The 20,003-nt window shown below is 36.3% G+C and overlaps 2 protein-coding genes across 3 annotated transcripts in view; both read left to right on the forward strand.

Annotated features, from left to right (window-relative positions):
- The window catches only part of LOC118768135 (zinc finger protein 665-like), a 70,566-nt gene extending 51,843 nt beyond the window's left edge, over window positions 1-18,723 (forward strand). Inside the window, exons 1-3 of one of the 2 annotated variants that reach the window (XM_036514008.1) lie at window positions 14,181-14,345; window positions 16,780-17,440; window positions 17,521-18,723. In XM_036514008.1, the coding sequence (XP_036369901.1) occupies window positions 17,158-17,440; window positions 17,521-18,671 (1,434 nt within the window). In that variant the 5' untranslated portion in view covers window positions 14,181-14,345; window positions 16,780-17,157 and the 3' untranslated portion in view covers window positions 18,672-18,723. Of the gene's footprint in view, window positions 1-14,180; window positions 14,346-16,779; window positions 17,441-17,520 lie in introns of those variants that run through there. The other variant, XM_036514007.1, reaches the window with a different exon arrangement.
- LOC115225237 (zinc finger protein 32-like) overlaps window positions 598-20,003 on the forward strand; it is a 64,340-nt gene continuing 44,934 nt past the window's right edge. The window contains exon 1 of the mRNA XM_036514024.1: window positions 598-676. The gene's annotated coding sequence lies outside the window, so the exon portion shown is untranslated. The remainder of the gene's footprint in view (window positions 677-20,003) is intronic.

The raw sequence follows: 20,003 nt of genomic DNA on the forward strand, positions 1-20,003 counted from the left end.
CGACGAAACGAACTGTATATCCGGATGTATATATATCGTAATACTATAGCACATACTTAAATACACAGAAACGTGTGCGTATATGTGTGTTTCATTTAAATTCTGTATAATTAAATTGCGACCAGGCTGAAGTATCAGCTCATAGGATTCATTTAACAAAGCAACACCAGAACATATTTTTAATTTGGTAGTTATACTGTTGCACAACGAAGTTACAGGAATGTAAACAAAGCAACAATGGTTTTCGAATACTGGTAGAAATAACACACACGAGTCTTCCTGTTTTCCCTCCGTCCCTCTTTGATAAGTCCTGTTGGTTTCTTTCCGTCCCTGTAATTTAAGGGTTCGGTAACAGGATAGTGGAAAAGTACCAATAGATATGAAAATAAGCAGTCAGTTTTATATGTTTTGTCATCATTTGGATTTTTCCTCATAACTCACATTTTTGAAAAGTAATTATACCAATAAAAAACATTGAGAATTTACCAACTTAGTTTTAGCATCCGATAAATGTATATAGTATTACGATATATACAACATCCGGATATACAGTTCGTTTCGTCGACATTCCATGTCTATTTTTTGAGCTTTCTTTAAATTACGTTTCCCGCTGAATGGCTTTTTTGGTGTGGTTTGCGTTAATTGACTTTTAGCACTGATTTATTTATCATAACAGGTAAGATATCGTACATATTTTATTTTTAGTGAAAGCAGAAGAACCTGGAAAATTCGAAAGTCCAGACAATAATGAAAGTATTCAATGTTGCTAGTCTGACATCGATATTAATTTCGTCCGCCGTTACGTTCTGGGTTCAAATTCCGCCAAGGTCGACTTTGCCTTTCATCCTTCGGGGTCGGTAAATTAAGTACCAGTTACGCACTGGGTCAATGTGATCGACTTAATCCGTTTGTCTGTTCTTGTTTGTTTCGTCCGTGTTTCGCCCCTTGTGGGTAATAAAGAAACAGATATTAATTCTATTTGGTTTGCAAGATTCTTTATATGAATTCGTGTATTGAAGCATATTCTGTTGTGTCTGCGGAGAGTCATTTTCTTTTTGTGCCTTATAATTTAGCACACTCATCGGTAAAATTTTGCAGTTATTTCTTACTTATTTCCTTTTTTCCTAAAATTTTCTTTGCGTCTTGCAACCTTTTCAATAGTTTTGACTCTGTCCGTTATTTACACTGCTTTTCCTTTTGTTTGTTTGGGTGCCTTGAAACTAAACTATGGAAAGTATTAGATTTATGACTCAGGTCATTATAGACGAAAGTAATGTCTTGTGTCATGAGTATCATTTTAAAGTGTAATTTCTTCGGGCAACAGTTTATATCCACAGTTTATCATTATGAAAATGTAGTTAAAATTTTTATTGTTAAACCTTTGCTTTTTAAAGTCTTTCCTATATCTTCTACTGTTTCTATGTCATTTCAGATACTCGTATAAAGGAGTTTTACGTGAGATACATCATGAATATTGATCATGTTTTAAAAACGAATGTCAGCCGTTATAAATAATAGATAATAACTCTGTTTATATAATATATCTATGGTGAATAACGGTGAAATATTTCTTCTCAATTAATAGCAACATTTGTTTTCCTCATTGCCAGGAATATTTACAAAAGTATTTCGCATTGTGTTTGAATGTGAGAAAATCTGGAAAGGTGTTTGTATCATTTTCAGATGTTCAAGATCAGATTTGCTGTAGAAGATATATATAAAGAAGAAGGGGAAAATATATTTTCTGTCTGTATACTACAGAACAATAATGAATAGTCTGGAGATGTTAAAAGAAAGAGAAAAGTTATCAGACCAATGTGATATCTGTAAAAAGACTTTTTCTAATAAGGGAAATCTCACTGTTCACAAATTCATTCATGCAGGGGGGAAACTATATCATTGTGATATCTGTGGTAAGTCATTCTCTCGAAAAAGTCACCTTACTCATCACAAATACACTCATACTGGAGAGAAACCATATCAGTGTGATACCTGTGGTAAATCATTCTCTCAAAGGACTGTCCTTTCTTATCACAAATTCGTTCATACTGGAGAGAAACCATATCACTGTGATATCTGTGGTAAATCATTCACTCAGAAATGTAGCCTCACTCATCACAAATACACTCATACTGGAGAGAAACCATATCACTGTGATATTTGTGGTAAATCATTCTCTCAAAAGACTGCCCTTTCTTATCACAAATTCGTTCATACTGGAGAGAAACCATATCACTGTGATATCTGTGGTAAATCATTCTCTAAAAAATATAACCTAACTAAACACAAATCCATTCATACAGGAGAGAAACCAAATCAATGTCGTATTTGCGATAAATCATTCTCTCAAAGAAGTTACCTTGATTCTCACATATCCATTCATACAGGGGAGAAACCACATCAGTGTGGTGTTTGTGGTAAATCATTCTCTCAAAAGAGTAACCTTAATTCTCACAAATACATTCATACAGGTGAGAAACCATATCAGTGTGATATCTGTGATAAATCCTTTTCATTAAAAAGTTATTTAACTACTCACAAATCCATTCATACAGGTGAGAAACCATATCGATGTGATATTTGTGGTAAATCATTCACTCAGAAATGTAGCCTCACTCATCACAAATACATTCATACTGGAGAGAAACCATATCAATGTGATATTTGTGGTAAATCATTCTCTCAAAAGACTGCCCTTTCTTATCACAAATTCGTTCATACTGGAGAGAAACCATATCACTGTGATATTTGTGGTAAATCATTCTCTAGAAAATATAACCTTACTAAACACAAATCCATTCATGCAGGAGAGAAACCATATCACTGTGATATCGGTGCTATATCTGTGGTAAATCATTCTCTCAGAAGAGGTACTTAAATAGACACAAATGCATTAATACAGGGGACAAACCATAGCACTGTAGTATCTGTAGTAAATTATTCCGTTTAAGAAACTATTTAATTAATTACAAGTCTGCTCATACTGGAGAGAAACTATGTGACTGTGATGTCTGCAGCAAATCATTCTCTCAGGAATATGCTGTATATACTTATAAACGTATTCATACAGGAGAAAAACTCTATTGGTGTGATATCTGAGGTAAATCATTCTCTGTGGAACAATATTGAATTCATCACAAATCCATTCATACAGGAGAGAAATCATATCACTGTGACATCTGTGACAAGTCATTCTTTCATAGAGAGAAATAATAAACTAAACACAAACATATTCATACAGGAGAAGATTCTTATGACTGTGTAATCTGTGCTAAATCATTCTCTCAATAATCTACCTTAACTAAACATATACTTATTCATATTGATCAATAACAATATCAATGATAAAACAGATGTCCTGCTGAATAAAATACAGCAAATGTATTACTTTTTACAAAATAAATTCATTTTTCACATTTTCCTCATTTGCATCAACTCACTAATTACGATTTGTGTTTTTTATTCAAACAATATTGATTATATTAATTTGGTCTGTTTTCTTGAGGATATATTATTTTGACACAAATGTATTACACTCCAGTTCCCAGCCATGATCAGTTATCCTCTGCTGGACACACTCAGGGATCCCAGGATCTGCACCCTTTGTGCTACTGCCCACATATTCTGGCACTAGCTGGAGGCTTATTGCTGTTTGTTACAGTTTTGGGTGTAGAGTGGGAAATATTTTTCAAAAGCCTAATGCCCCACTCTACCTATGGTTCAAGCACATCCCCGCTCAACCCATGCAAGGGATTATCATCATACTTATTTTTTGATAAATCATTCTGTAGAGCAGGTTTTCATGGTCTTGTTCTTACCAGACACCAAGTAGGGATTTATGATGGGCATCTGGTTAGAATGGCACCTGTTGTGATGAGAGTTGCCATGTGCCCTTGTGAGAGATAGACTGGTTCGAGTAAAGTATAAATAGTAACGATCTGAGTGAGTTTGCGGTTCAGAGTCAAGTGAAGTCAGAAGGTGTCGCTTGGTTTACTTCCTAAGGAATATTGAATATTGGTTCGTAAAAGATTTGTTAGTTCATTAGATTGTTGTTACAATTTTCTGGTTATCTTATTTATTGTACGGAACATTTATGTTACAACATCTGGCGATGAGGGTTTCGAAGCTCTTGCAGGTCAGTTAACAAATTTTTGTGATACAAAATTGTTAAATCATGGAAGACTAATTAGCTTCTTTAAAACTGTTGAAAAATCAACGACAAAGGCAGCAACAACAACAATTATTGGGGCTTTATTCAAAGAAGTCCAAAAATGAGGGAAGTACATTCTCGCCAGACGATGTTTTGGACTCGATGAATCCAGTTATAACCCAGAGGACGGTATAACTGTTGCATTGTACTACAGCAGGTAATTTTTAAGGAAGATTGTAAGACATGGTCAGACACAGAAAAAGTAAGGTTATTATGACATAAATGAGCCCCATCTGAGTATGAACATTATTTTAATTTCATATTACCCCAAAAAAAACTCAATGAAATTTGTTTTAAAGAAACAATAGAATTAATGTCTAACGTATTCGGTGATTAAACTTCTCCAACACTTGGATGGTGTTTTGGAATATAATGAAAAAAGAGGATGGTGATTTTATCACATACGCAGGAACAATTAACAGAATGTGTGAATATTTTTAAACTCAGAGAATTTACACCTGAGATGTTCAGGTGTCTTCCTTTTGTATAAGGCCTTACAACAACTGAATATACAGAAATTCACACTGCAGAACTAAATTCTGAAGATCAACCATTAAAGATCCTAGAGGGCTCTCAACAGAAACAAAATTCGACTCCCAAATGAGAAAATTTGTACATGTAAAAATGATTGGAATACATATTAAACTTCAGTTCGATCCTGGAAGTGATATTTCAATAATAAATATGGATACATGGAAGAAAATAGGGGAACCTATCTATTTTACATGTTTCAGGCATTTGACAGTGGCCATGCTGGAGCACCGCCTTTAGTTGAGCAAATAAACCCCAGGACTTATTCTTTGTAAGCCTTGTACTTATTCTATTTTTCTCTTTTGCCAAACTGCTATGTGACGGGTGTGTAAACACACCAGCATCAGTTGTCAAGCAATGTTGGGGGGACAAACACAGACACACAAGCATACATATATATGATAGGCTTCTTTCAGTTTCCGTCTACCAAACCCACTCACAAGGCTTTGGTCGACCCGAAGCTATAGTAGAAGACATTGAACCAATGTGCCACATTGTGGGACTGAACCCGGAATCTTATGGTTCATAAGCAAGCTACATACCACACAGCCACTCCTGCGCCTATACTCTTTACCCGTTTCAGTCATCTGACCACGGCCATGCTGGAGCACCGCCTTTAATCGAGCAACTCGACCCCAGGACTTATTCTTTTGTAAACCCAGTACTTCTTCTATTGGTCTCTTTTGCCGAACTGCTAAGTAACAGGGACATAAACACACCAGCATCGGTTGTCATGCAATGCTAGGGGGACAAACACAGACACACACACGCATATATATATATACACGACGGGCTTCTTTCAGTTTCCGTCTACCAAATCCACTCACAAGGCTTTGGTCGGCCCGAGGCTATAGTAGAAGACATTTGACCAATGTGCCACGTTGTGGGACTGAACCCAGAACCTTATGGTTCATAAGCAAGCTACTTACCACACAGCCACTCCTGCGCCTATGTTGAGAAAAACAGCAAAATTTCTTTGTAGCATGACAGGTGACAAATTAAATTTCATAGGCGAAATGTGGGGATATGTCACATTTCCAGTGAAAGCATGCAAGGAGAATGTCTTCATCATTAAAAATGTTGATTATCTGTTTGGTACCTTTTTTTTTTCTTGTTTCAGCCCAGAGCTGCGGCCATGCTGATGCACCGCCGTTTTGTGCTACACTGTTATTACGAAGAACCACCCCCAATATGTGGCACTTGGTGAAGAATGGGGTTTGATATAGCTACTCTCATTTGCACCTCTTGCTGTGAGGTAGGTTCATCTGGGACTCTTGACAGGAAGATGTCCAGCTTTGATTTAAAAACCACTGCATCTACTTTGTGGATCATCGTCTAGCGTTCGTTTTCCATGCTAGCATGGGTTGGATGGTTCAACTGGGGTCTGGGAAGCCAGAAGGCTGCATCAGGCCCAGTCTGATCTGGCAGTGTTTCTACGGCTGGATGCCCTTCCTAACGCCAACCACTCAATGAGTGTAGTGTGTGATTTCTATGTGCCACCGGCACCGGTGCCAGATGAGGCTGGCAAACGTCCATGATCGGATGGGGCTTTTTACGTGCCACCGGTACAAGGAGCCAGAGGAGGCTGGCAAACGGCCATCTAAACATTTAATACCTTGTGTTTTGTAAATCAAATAATATCAACAAATTATAAAACAAACACATAACAAGAAGAATTTTTGCAGAACAGACGTTATTTTAATGAAATATATCTTGTAATCACCTGAAAAGACACATCTACACTGTTGGATACTCATAAAGCAACTCTTCAATATTGCACTCATAAAGGATCAAAGCAAGATGTGTTGAAACAATTGTAGTGATCAATAAATATTCTTGTATCTTCCATTAATTATATCATCATCATCTATTTCTTTGCTGCCCACAAGGGGCTAAACATAGAGGGGACAAACAAGGACAGACAAAGGGATTAAGTCGATTACATCGACCCCCCCCAGTGCGAAACTGGTACTTTATTTATCGACCCCAAAAGGATGATAGGCAAAGTCGACCTTGGTGGAATTTGAACTCAGAACGTAACGACAGACGAAATACCGCAAAGCATTTCGCCCGGCCTGCTAACGTTTCTGCATCATCATCTTCGTTTAATGTCTGCTTTGCTTGATGGCATGGGTTGGACGGTTTGACCGGGTCTCTGGGAAGCCACATGGCTGCACCAGGCTCCAGTCTGATCTGGCAGTGTTTCTACAGCTGGATGCCTTTTTCTCCATGCTGAGCAGGGCCATCTCTCTGACAGGATCTGTCTTTGGTCTTTGCTAAATTTACTGTATGGTTTTTCAATCCAGATTTTGCTTCCATACCTGAAATTTGTTCTCTAATTGTGGTAGGGATTCAGCAATAAGAACAAGGTCATCAGCTTGGAAGTGATCCCAAGGGCAGCCAATCTTAAATTCCTTCCTAATGCCAACCACTCCGTGAGTGTAGTGGGTGCATTTTACATGCCAACAGCACAGGTGCCAGGCAAGGCTGACAACGGCTATGATCGGTTGGTGCTTTTCACCGGCATAGAAGCCAGTCAAGGTGTTGCTGGCATCAGCCATGTTCGGATGGTGCTTTTTACTTGCCACCGGCACAGGTATCACAACTACAATTTCCATTTGATTTTTTGTTGTTCATGTACTTGACTCAATAGGTCTCCTCATATATAAATGTAAGTTCCATGGATCAAGGTGTAGAATTGTATCAAGTAGAAGCACAAATGATGCTATCTTCCTGGTGAGGCAAAAGCAGAAGTACTTGGTCAAAGATATATCTTTGTATTTGGCTTTTGTTGACATGGAAAAAGCTTTGGACAGAGTCCCCTACTCCATTATTTGGTGAGCAATAGAGAAGCTAGGGAGAGATGAGTGGTTGGTGAGACATGTAAAAGCCATGTATAGGGATGCTGTCAGTAAGGTAGACGTCACCAATGAGTATAGCATGAATTTTAGTGTCAAAACAGGAGTCCACCAAGGATCGTTTTTCACCCCACTCTTGTTTATCATAGTCCTGCAAGCAATAACAGAGGAATTTAAGATTGGCTGTCCTTGGGATCTCTTCCAAGCTGATGACCTTGTTATTATTGCTGAATCCCTACCAAAATTAGAGAACAAATTTCGGATCTTTTCCTTTTGAACGGCACTTTGTAACATAATTTCTAGTTAACTAAACACTTTTAAACTTCGTATACTGGAAGAATGTGTTTATAAAACATCATTTTTTCTTGACTTTATTGAGAAAATTCTATAGTTTGTAAGATATTTCGTCTGAAAATTTGAGTATTTTGGCAATTTTAACCAATCGCTGGAGTCCATTTAGGTAAACATTCCGTGCTGTATGAATATGTCCCTCCTTTAAGAAACAGATTGGGTTTATTTACATTTGTGAAGAAAAAAAGATACCCTTCCCACACCCCTAACCCTAACTCTAAAATAGATTGAAATGCAATAGATCGATACTAGGGCCATAATTATGGGTGACATTTTCATTTGACACCGCTAGAAAAAAATCCCACTTTCTGTAGCGGTGTCGTATGAAATTGTCATCCATAATTATGGCCCTAGTATCGATCTATTGCATTTCAATCTCTTTTAGATTTAGGGTTCGGGGTGGGGAAAGGTATCTTTTTTTCTTCACAAATGTAAATAAACCCAATCTGTTTCTTAAAGGAGGGACATATTCATTATGCACAGAATGTTATTTACCTAAATGGAGGTCAGCGATCAGTTAAAATTGCCAAAATACTCGAATTTTCAGACGAAATATCTTACAAACTATAGAATTTTCTCAATAAAGCCAAGAAAAAATGATGTTTTATAAACACATTCTAATAGTATACGAAGTTTAAAAGTGTTTAGTTAACTAGAAATTATGTTGAAAAGCACCGTTCAAAAGGAAAAGATCCCAAATTTCAGGTATGGAAGCAAGATCTGGATTGAAAAACCATACAGTAAATTTAGCAAAGACCAAAGACAGATATGGCCTTGCTCGGCATGTAGAAAAGAAGTCAGGAGAAACTCCATGTAGTGTACCCAGTACAAGCTATGGACACATATTGTTCATTAGATTATAGGCTGCAGATCGTGGGATAGCCTAAGCATGTCCAGCAGAGAACAACTGATCATCGTTGGGAACTGGAATGTGATACAATGGTGTCGAAATGATATATCCCCAAGAAAACAGCAAATTAATGTAATTAAAATTGTTTGAATGAAAACCACACACATTATAATTAATGAGTTGATGCAAATGAGGAAAATGTAAAAAATTTATTTGTCTGAAAAAAAGTAATACAATTGCTGTATTTTATTCCCCATTTTATCACTGGTATTGTTATTGATCAATATCAATAAATACAGGTTTAGTTAAATTACATTAAGAAGATTATTTTGCACAGATAACACAGCAATATGTCTTTTCTCCTGTATGAATGCATTTAAAATTAGTTAAACAACATAATCCTAAGAGAAGGATTTACTACAGATATCAAAACCAAAAATCAAAATCATAATCGATCAACATCAATGGAATTCGTAGCTGTGATACCAGTGCCGGTGGCACATAAGTGAACCATCCGAACGTGGCCGTTTGCCAGCCTCGTCTGGCACCTTTGCAGGTGGCACGTAAAAAGCACCCACTACAATCACGGAGTGGTTGGCGTTAGGAAGGGCATCCAGCTGTAGAAACACTGCCAGATCAGACTGGAGCCTGGCACAGCCTTCTGGCTTCCCAGACCCCAGTTGAACCGTCCAACCCATGCTAGCATGGAAAGCAGACGCTAAATGATGATGATGATGATGATCACAGTGATACAATATCTGCCCAATCTAAGTGGATTTGTGACAAAAATATTTTCTTACGCAGAATGATTTACTGCAGATATTACAGTGCTTTCTCTCCTGTATGAATGTATTTGTGATTAGTTAAATATTGTTCCACAGACAATGATTTGCCACACCTCTTACAGTGAAAGGGCTTCTCTCTTGTATGAATACATTTATGAGTATATATAGCACATTGCTGAGATATAGTTTGTCTCCTTTATGAGTGGACTTATGATTACTCAAATATTTTCTTACACAGAATGATTTACTGCAGATATCACAGTGCTATGATTTCTCTCTTGTATGAATGTATTTGTGTCTATTAAAGTTACTTTTACGAGAGAATGATTTACCACAGATATCACAGTGATATCGTTTCTCTCCTGTATGAATGTATTTGTGTCTAGTAAGGTTACTTTTTCCAGTGAATGATTTACCACAGATATCACACTGATATGGCCTCTCATCAGTGTGAGTAAGTTCATGAACAGTTAAATTACTTCTTAATACAAAGGATTTATCACAGATATTGCAGTGATATGGTTTCTCTCCTGTATGAATGGATTTGTGAGAAGTAAGGTTACCTTTTTGAGAGAATGATTTACCACAAATATTGCAGTGATATGGCTTCTCACCTGTATGTGTATATTTGTGAGTAGTTAAATGACTTTTTAATGGAAAGGATTTATCACAGATATTGCAGTGATATGGTTTCTCTCCTGTATGAATGTGTTTGTGTGTAGTAAGGTTACTGTTATGAGAGAATGATTTTCCACAAATATCACAGTGATATGGTTTCTCTCCTGTATGAATGTATTTGTGATGAGTAAGATGATCTTTCTTAGAGAATGATTTACCACAGATATCACAGTGATATGGTTTCTCTCCTGTATGAGTGTATTTGTGAGAAATAAGGCTACCTTTTCGAGAGAATGATTTACCACAAATTTCGCAGTGATATGGCTTTTCATGAGTATGGAAACGTTTGTGTCTAGTTAAATCACTCCTTAGTGAAAAGGATTTATCACAGATATCGCATTGATATGGTTTCTCTCCTGTATGAATGTATTTGTGAGTTTTAAGGTGACTTTTTTGAGAGAATGATTTACCACAAGCATCACAGTGATGTTGTTTCTCTCCGGTATGAATGTATTTGTGACAAGTTAGGCCAGTCTTTTGAGAGAATGATTTACCACAGATATCACAGTGATGTGGTTTCTCTCCTGTGTGAATGTATTTGTGACAAGTAAGGCTACCTTTTTGAGAGAATGATTTACCACAAATTTCGCAGTGATATGGTTTCTCTCCTGTATGAATGTATTTGTGATGAGTAAGATGATCTTTCTGAGAGAATGACCTGCCACAGATATCACAGCGATATTGCTTTCCACTTGGATCAATACACTTGTGAACAGAGAGATTTGCTGTATTAGAAAAAGTCTTTTTACAGATATCACATTGGTCTGATAATTTTTCTCTTTCTCTTGTCATCTCCGGCGGATTCATTATTCTTCTGCAGTATGCAACACCAAAATATATTTTTCTTTTCTTCTTTATAAATGTCTTTGTTGATTCAAATACTTCTACTGCTATATTTACAGCAAATCTGATCTTCTCGAATATCTGAAGATAATACAAAGACCTTCACAGATTTTTCCAAATTCAAACAGAATGTAAAATACTGGCAATGAAGAAAACAAACGTTCGTATTAATTCCAAAGAAATATTTCACAGTTATTCACCATAGATTTGTAATAGAAACAGGGTTATATATATCATTTATAATATCTTCCATTAGTCTTCAAATGATGATCAATATTCATGATGTATCTGATGTAAAAACTCCTTTATACCACTAACATCTCATATTCTGAAATGACACAGAAACAGTTGAAGATATAGGAAAGACTTCAAAAGCAGAGATTCAACTATAAAAAATATTACTACATTTTCAAAATAAAAAAACTGTTTATATAAACCTTAACCTGAATAATTAGTCTCTATACACAGACTTCCGTTCCTATGCCTTCAGATATTATGTAAAATGTTAAACTACAAAATATTGGACAATAACTTCCTACTATCTTCAGAAATGTGATGAGTCACTGTTGTTTAGCCCGGAATCATCCCTGGCTGAACAGGTCTATTAATGAAATTAGGTTGGGTTCACGACTTTTAAAATAACAATAATGAAATTACTGTATACAGTGCTCAGGTGCACCACAACTTGTCAAAAGTGCGTATAAAGTATATGCAGTAATGTACAAATGTATGGGAAGTGAACAGTGTATGAGTCAGATACATGCTTGCGTGTGTATGGAGGGGAGAAAATCAGGTGTAGTGTTGGCGAATCTGAGGAAGCATGGAAAGAAGCCCGTCGTATATATGTGTATATGTATGTTTATGTGTCTGTGTTTGTCACCCTAAAATCGCTGGACAACCGATGCTGGTGTGTTTACGTCCCCATAACTTAGTGGTTCGACAAAAGAGACCGAATAGAATAAGTTCTGGTGTCGATTTGCTCGACTAAAAGGTGGTGCTCTAGCATGGCCACAGTCAAATGACTGAAACAGAGAGAAGAGATAACTATTAAAGCCAATCATTTTGACAAAATAAACAGCAAATAGTGATACGTAGCAAGTTATACCTCTATAATAAAGCGATAGACAGCTTCGAATGGACACAAGTAACAAATGGAATGTCTACTGTAATAAAAGAAGGCGATCTTACGGTATAAGTACCGGTGTACTTCCGGAAGTACCAGATACATTTCAAAAAAGTGTTTTTTTTATACATGGAGGGTTAGGTTTAAAGTTAGGGCTAGGGTATGTGGCGATCCTTCGGTATATGTACACACGTGACTTTGTTTACATTTCTGAAGATATGGGCTCCAGCGGTGGTGCCCCAGCATGACCGCGGCTTAAACATTTTTAAGGATTTTAATGATTTATAACAGAAACCCTTTTCTCCCACCCCTAACAGAAACCCTAAACCTAACCCTCCATATATAAAAAAAAACCCCACTTTTTTTAAATGTATCCGGTACTTATACCGTAACATCGCCTAAAAGACATAAAAAATTTGGTGCTTTTTCATCGACATACCAAGTAAAAATGAAGATTAGATTTTCTTGGCATTATCCAAGAAGTTTAACGGAGAATGGAATTAATATCGAAATCAGATTAGCAACATTCAAAACTTTCACAATTGTCTGGAGTTTCCAATTAACCAGGGTCATCGGATTTTACTACAAACAAAACATGTATTGTATCTTACCTGTGATGATAAATAAATTAGTGTTTAATATGAATTAACGTTAATTACGGAAAGTATCGATTTGGCGGGAAATATAATTTAAAGGCACTTTAGAAAAATCGATACGGAACGTCAACGAAACGAACTAACTTCTAAATATTGTATCCATCCTATTACTACGCATTTGTCGGATGCTAAAACTGAAGTGGTAAATTTTTAATGGTTTTTATTGCTATAATTACGTTTACGAAATGTGAATTATAATGAAAAAACCCCGAATAATGGCAAAAAATACAAAAGTATATGCTGACTACTTATTTTCAGGTTTTTTGCTACTCTTACGATCTCCTCTTTAAACCGGGTAGTGTCGTTCTTCGTTTATTTCTTTTTAAGGTTAAGGTGGGAAACCCGTGGGTTGTTTTCTAACCAATACCCAAGAAATTATGTAAAGCTGACTCGCAAAGTCTTATCCAATATTATTTTTATTAAATCCAAATTCAATCGTTTAAAGAGTATTAGAAATAAAAACGGGAGAGACTCCCTTAGTTTTATTTATTTATTTTTATCTAGTTTCAGCATACGAGCTGTGGCCATGCTGGGGCACCGCCATTCTTTTTAAGAAGGCGTGTGATAAAAGGCATTTTGCTGATATTTTCTCTGCTAAGAGTTTACTTGATAAGAAGGACAAGTATTGAATTTCCAAACTAATTCTTCAAACTACTCTGGAAAGAATTTAGGATCTTTTCGGTTTGACCGGCAGTTTTTAAAAATAATTTCTACGTAACTAAACACTTTTAAACTTCGTATACTGGTAGAATGTATACTGCTAGATCGCTTATTTGTGTAATTAAAACATCTTTTTCTCTTGGCTTTATTGAGAAAATCCTACAGTTTGTAAGATATTTGTTGTTTTTTATTTCTGCAATTTCAACTAATAAATGACGTCTATTGAGGTGAAAACATTCTGTGCCGTATGAATATGTACCTCGTTTAAGAAACAGATTGGATTTATTTACATTTCTGAAGAAAAAAAAACATACCCTTCCCCCCACTTCTAACCCTAAAACAGATTGAAATGCAATAGATCGATACTAGGGTCATAATTATGGGTGACAATTTCATATGATGCCGCTAGAAAAAACTGCCGTTCAAACGGAAAACATTCGATGGGAGTAAGACACACGTGTCTGTTCCCCACACCCACCACTATCTGACAAGTCGTGTTGCTTTCTTTGACATTGTGGTTCGGTACGCGGAGGACGTAAAAGTAGCAATAAAAATGTCAGCTTCTAGCTTTGTATCATTTGTTATTATTTGCATTTTTTCTTACAATTCACATTTTCAAAAAGTTACAACTTTACTTTTAGCATCAGACAAAAGTGTTATTAATACGGGAAGCACAACAACCGGATTCTTAATTCGTTTCGTTGACGTTCCGTGTCGGCTTTTCGATGTGTCTTTTTCGCTAGATCGCTTATTTGTGTAATTAAAAATATTATAAAACACCGACTAATATATTATAAGAGGTAAGATGTAAGACATATTTTCTTTTTAGTAAAAGACTATGTATCTGGCTAATTTGAAACAGCAGGCAGTTTTGAAAGTTTTAAATACTGCTTCTCTGAAATCGATATTAATTCTATTGTCCAGTAAACTTCGTAAATTATGCCTAGAAAATCTGGATTTTACTTGTGGCCATGAAAAAGCACCAGATTTTTAATTACAATTATTTTAATAAATACTTCCTTATTTTAGTAGATATTTCAGTGTTTTCATTTCAAGTTTTAATTTGGAAAACTGACAGTTCATTCTATTAATAAACTGGTATAATTTTAGTAAAAAATAAAATTAAGAAGTGATTTTGTTATGGTTATCTGGATTGCTATAACCTTTAGAATAATACCTATCCAAACCGATTTTGGACATTTTCATTTTTAACTTAAAAACCACGGGAGGGGCCTTTTCGGTTAAAATAAAACAAGTAAACATTTTCAGGGGAAAAGGTGAACAATTCAAGGGATGTTTTGCTGGTGTTTCTAGCAGAACCCAAACCACCCTCCCTTTTCACTCTCACATGTATTATCTTTTTCTTACTTGTTTCAGTCATTTTGACTGCGGCCATGCTGGAGCACCGCCTTTAATCGAGCAACTCGACCCTGGGACTTATTCTTTGTAAGCCCAGTACTTAATGTATCGGTCTATTTTGCCGAACTGCTAAGTGACCGGGACATAAACACACCAGCATCGGTTGTCAAGCAATGCTAGGGGGACAAACATATACACACACATATATATATATATATATATATATATATATACATATATAGGACAGGCTTCTTTCAGTTTCCGTCTACCAAATTCACTCAAAAGGCATTGGTCGGCCCGAGGATATAGCAGAAGACACTTGCCCAAGGTGCCACGCAATGGGACTAAACCCGGAACCATGTGGTTGGTAAACAAGCTACTTACCACACAGCCACTCCTGTGTGTTGATGTTTTTTTTTTAAATATTTTTCTCCTATTATATTTTATGGAATGACTAGCAGATACCCGGCGTTGCTCAGTATTAAAAGGTCATAATTTGTGTTTATATATATTACAGTTATGTTGAAAAAGGTGATATAGGAAAGTGCAGCATTGATGACAAAACATTTGTGGAGTAAAAGATGGGCTAACTGGACTAAGCGACTTGTCATTTGTCCGAGTATTCCTTGCCCTAACCAGTCATGGAAAATTGGGGGTGGAGGGTATGTGGTTTTGAATGCACCGAAAAGCTGTCAGTGGATATGTTTTCCTTTCTGGCATCTAACATGACCCATCGTCTGAAGTTTTGACATCTCCTTTGGGTTTATTGTCCTACATCACTCATGAAGTAAATTTTGAGGACCTGTGACACATAAAAGCACCAACCGACCGTGGCCATTTGCCAGCCTCCTCTGGCCGGTGGCACGAAAAAAGCACCCACTATACTCACGGAGTGGTTGGCGTTAGGAAGGGCATCCAGCTGTAGAAACACTGCCAGATCAGACTAGGGCCTGGTGCAGCCTCGTGGTTTCCCAGATCCCGGTCAAACCGTCCAACCGATGCTAGCATGGAAAACAGACGTTAAACGATGATGAAGATTTGGTTGGTTGTTCATTTGTGGGTAACAGGGAACCATTGCCCTTCGACTGTGAATGTCAGTGTAAATCCATGTTCAACTATCTCCTTAGATGCACCAAACAATGTCATTTGTGATGCAGGATTGTCTGATATTGTTCAGGAAATCCGACTGGATGGAAGTACCTTCCAGAAGAGGTTGAGAAGGAGCTGGTAGTGCTGGCAATATTACCTTACTGCCTGGGCATTGCATGCCATTAGTTTCATTGGAAATTTTAAAGCTTTACAGAAACAACGATTTGAGTTTAGCACACTAATTTGGCCAAAATTATCATTTTCATAAAAATGGGATGGATTATATATGAAAGCAGCTCCAGGATTTGTGAAGAACGCATTTATACATAGTCTGTTTGTGAGAGCTATTCTATTGGACCACTGTCTAATCATTAAAATGTTTTAATGGCTAAGCATTAAATGCTGCAGCATGTGTTTGCTGATCTTGCAAAAGTCTCATCTCCCTTCTGTATTGAGACTCCATCTGACGTGCTGCGGCTTGCCTTTGCTCATCTTGAGAAAGTCCCATCTTGCTTCTGTCTTAAGAAGCAAGATGGAAATATTGTCCAATAATATGTAATTTAATCTTTTACATAATATCCGAAGGTAGAGGAGCTGAAGTCTGTGTATATGTAGACATTACACAAGGTTGTATCATATAATTTCAATAACAGAATATATTTCAAAGACAACTTAAAGGATTATATCCACAGTTTATGATTATGAAAATGAAATTATATTTTCTATTGTTGAATCTCTGCTTTTTAAGTCTTTCCTATATCTTCTACTGTTTCTGTGTCATTTCAGAATATGAGATGTTAGTGGTATAAAGGAGTTTTTACATCAGATACATCAGGAATATTGATCATCACTTGAAGACTAATGGAAGATGTTATAAATAATACATATAACCACGTTTATATAATTTATCTATGGTGAAGAACTGTGAAAAATTCCATCTGAATTAATAGCAACATTTGTTTCCATCATTGCCTGGAATATTTGCTAAAGTATTTCCCATTCAGTCTGAACTTGGAAAAATCTGCAAAGGTGTTTCTATTACCTTTAGATATTGACAAAGACCAGACTTGTGGAAAATATAACTAGAGAATTATTTGAATCAACCAAGGAATATATAAGAAGAACAGGAAAATATATTTTGTGCTTGTATACTATAGAACAATAATGAATCCTCAAGAGATGACAAAAGAAAGAAAAAAGTTATCACACCAATGTGATATCTGTAAAAAGACTTTTTCTAATAAGGGAAATCTCACTGTTCACAAATTCATTCATGCAGGGGGGAAACAATATCATTGTGATATTTGTGGTAAATCAATCTCTCAGAAAAGTAACCTTACCTCTCACAAATACATTCATACAAGAGAGAAACGGTATCGCTGTGATATTTGTGGAAAGTCATTCTTACAGAAGGTTCACCTTACTTCTCACAAATACAGTCATACAGGTGAGAAACCATATCAATGTCGTATTTGTGGTAAATCATTCTCTAAAAAAATTAACCTTCTCACAAATACATTCATACAGGAGAGAAACCATATCGCTGTGATATTTGTGGTAAATCATTCTCTCAAACAAATAGTCTTACTTACCACAAATTCAGTCATACAGGGGAGAAACCACATCCCTGTGATATATGTGGTATATCATTCTCCCAGTTAGGTGACTTAACTAAACACAAATACATTCATAATGGAGAGAAACCTTATCACTGTGATATCTGTGGAAAGTCATTCTCCCAGAAAATACATCTGACTTCCCACAAAAATGTTCATACAGGAGAAAATTCATATCACTGTGATGTCTGTGGTAAATCGTTCTCTCATAAAAGTAGCCTTCTTTGTCACAAAGACATTCACTTAGGAGAGAAACCACATCACTGTGATATCTGTGATAAATCATTCCGCCTGATAGGTAGCTTAACAAGACACAAATACATTCATACAAGAGAGAAACCATATCGTTGTGATATCTGTGGAGTGTCATTCACTCAGAAGACTAGTCTTACTTCTCATAAATACACTCACACAGGAGAGAAACCATATGAATGTGATATTTGTGGTAAATCATTCTCTCAAAACCGTACCCTTATGTATCACAAATCCATTCATACAGGAGAGAAACCATATCAATGTGATATTTGTGGTGAGTCATTCTCTCGGAAGACTGGCCTTGCTTATCATAAATCCATTCATACAGGAGAGAAACCATATGAATGCGATATTTGTGGTAAATCCTTTTCGTTAAAAAGTTATTTAACAACTCACAAACTTATTCATACTAATGAGAAGCCATATCAGTGTGATATCTGTGGTAAAACGTTCTCTCATAAAAGTAACCTTAGTAATCATACATACACTCATACTGGAGAGAAACTATATCCCTGTGACATTTGTGGTAAATCATTCTCTCAAAAAAGTTGCCTTACTTATCACAAATACACTCATACAGGGGAGAAACCACATCACTGTGATGTTTGTGGTAAATCATTCCCTTGTTTGAGCGCTTTAACCTCTCATAAATACATTCACACAGGAGAGCAACCATATCAATGTAATATCTGTAGCACAGCATTCTCCCGAAAAAGTAGTTTATCTGTGCACAAACGCACTCATACAGGAGACAAGCCATATCCCTGTGACATTTGTGGTAAATCATTTTTTATCAAAGCAAGTTAACCTCTCATAAATACATTCATACAGGAGAAAAACCATATTCCTGTGATATCTGTGGTAAATCATTCTCTCATAAAAGTAACTTTAATAGACACAAATACATTCATACAGGAGAGAAACCATAGCACTGTGATATCTGCAGTAAATAATTGTGTGTTCAGTATTATTTAACAGATCACAATTCCACTCATGCTAGATATGTCAGTGTGATATCTGTGTTAAATCTTTCTCTGAGGAATGTGCTATATATACTCATAAATATTTTCTAATAGGAGAGAAGACCTATCACTGTGATATGTATAGTAAATCATTCTGTGTGGAACAATATGTAACTAATCCCAAATGCATTCATAAGGGTGGCAAAAAGCACAACACTGTGGCATCTGTGATGTCATTCTCTTGTAATTACTTAACGAAATACAAACATATTCATACAAGATTGGATTCTTGTGGCTGTGTTATCTTTGGTAAATCATTCTCTCAATAATGTACCTGAACTTAACATATATGTATCCATATTACTCAATAACAATATCAGTGATATTGTGAATTAATGTAATAAACAGAAAGAAAATTAAAGTTGTCTTACTCTTTTTTCTCTGCTCATTTTATACGCAGAACATTCTACCAAATGTTGTAATGGTGAGACACACGTAAATTATAGAATTCACAGTGGATCAGTGTATGATAAAAGTCACACACGTCTCCAAACTAACCTACTATAAGCGTTTATTTTCTCTCTATCCACTCAGTTGAAGTCGACTCTCGGTCACTCGGATCAGTGTCCTCCAGTCAGTTCTATCCTGGGTCGCTTCTTTCAGATTGGCCATGTCCATTACGGTATCACTGTTGCTGGTCGGCCTCTTCCTCTCTTGCCACTGACTATTCCGAGCATGATGTCCTTCTCCAGGGATTTTCTCCGCATAATATGACCAAAATATGCCAATCTATGCTTGGTGATCCTAGCTTCTAGCGACATTTTCGGCCTTATCTGCTTAAGAACTTCTCCATTGGTGAGCCTCGCTGTCCACGGAATCCGCAAATTTGTTGATATTATTTAATTAAATATCAAGATACAGTGAATGGGAGACTTTTACATTTAAACCGCCTGAAATTTCATCTAGTTGTAACTTCTCCCCGTTAATTAATCCTTCAAATTAGTGCTGAAAGAAGAAATGTTTGATTTCATGGTAGGGGTGAAACATCAGTGATATTATAATGGCTCAGAGTTACTTCCCTTAGCATTAAACAGAAAGAAATGCCTTCAAACTTTATATTTCGTCTTTATTCCTCTTCGACCAGATCCAGCTGGAATAGCTCTCTGCTGTCTCTGAT

The sequence above is a fragment of the Octopus sinensis genome, linkage group LG27, assembly GCF_006345805.1.
Source record: "Octopus sinensis linkage group LG27, ASM634580v1, whole genome shotgun sequence".
Taxonomy (NCBI): domain Eukaryota; kingdom Metazoa; phylum Mollusca; class Cephalopoda; order Octopoda; family Octopodidae; genus Octopus; species Octopus sinensis.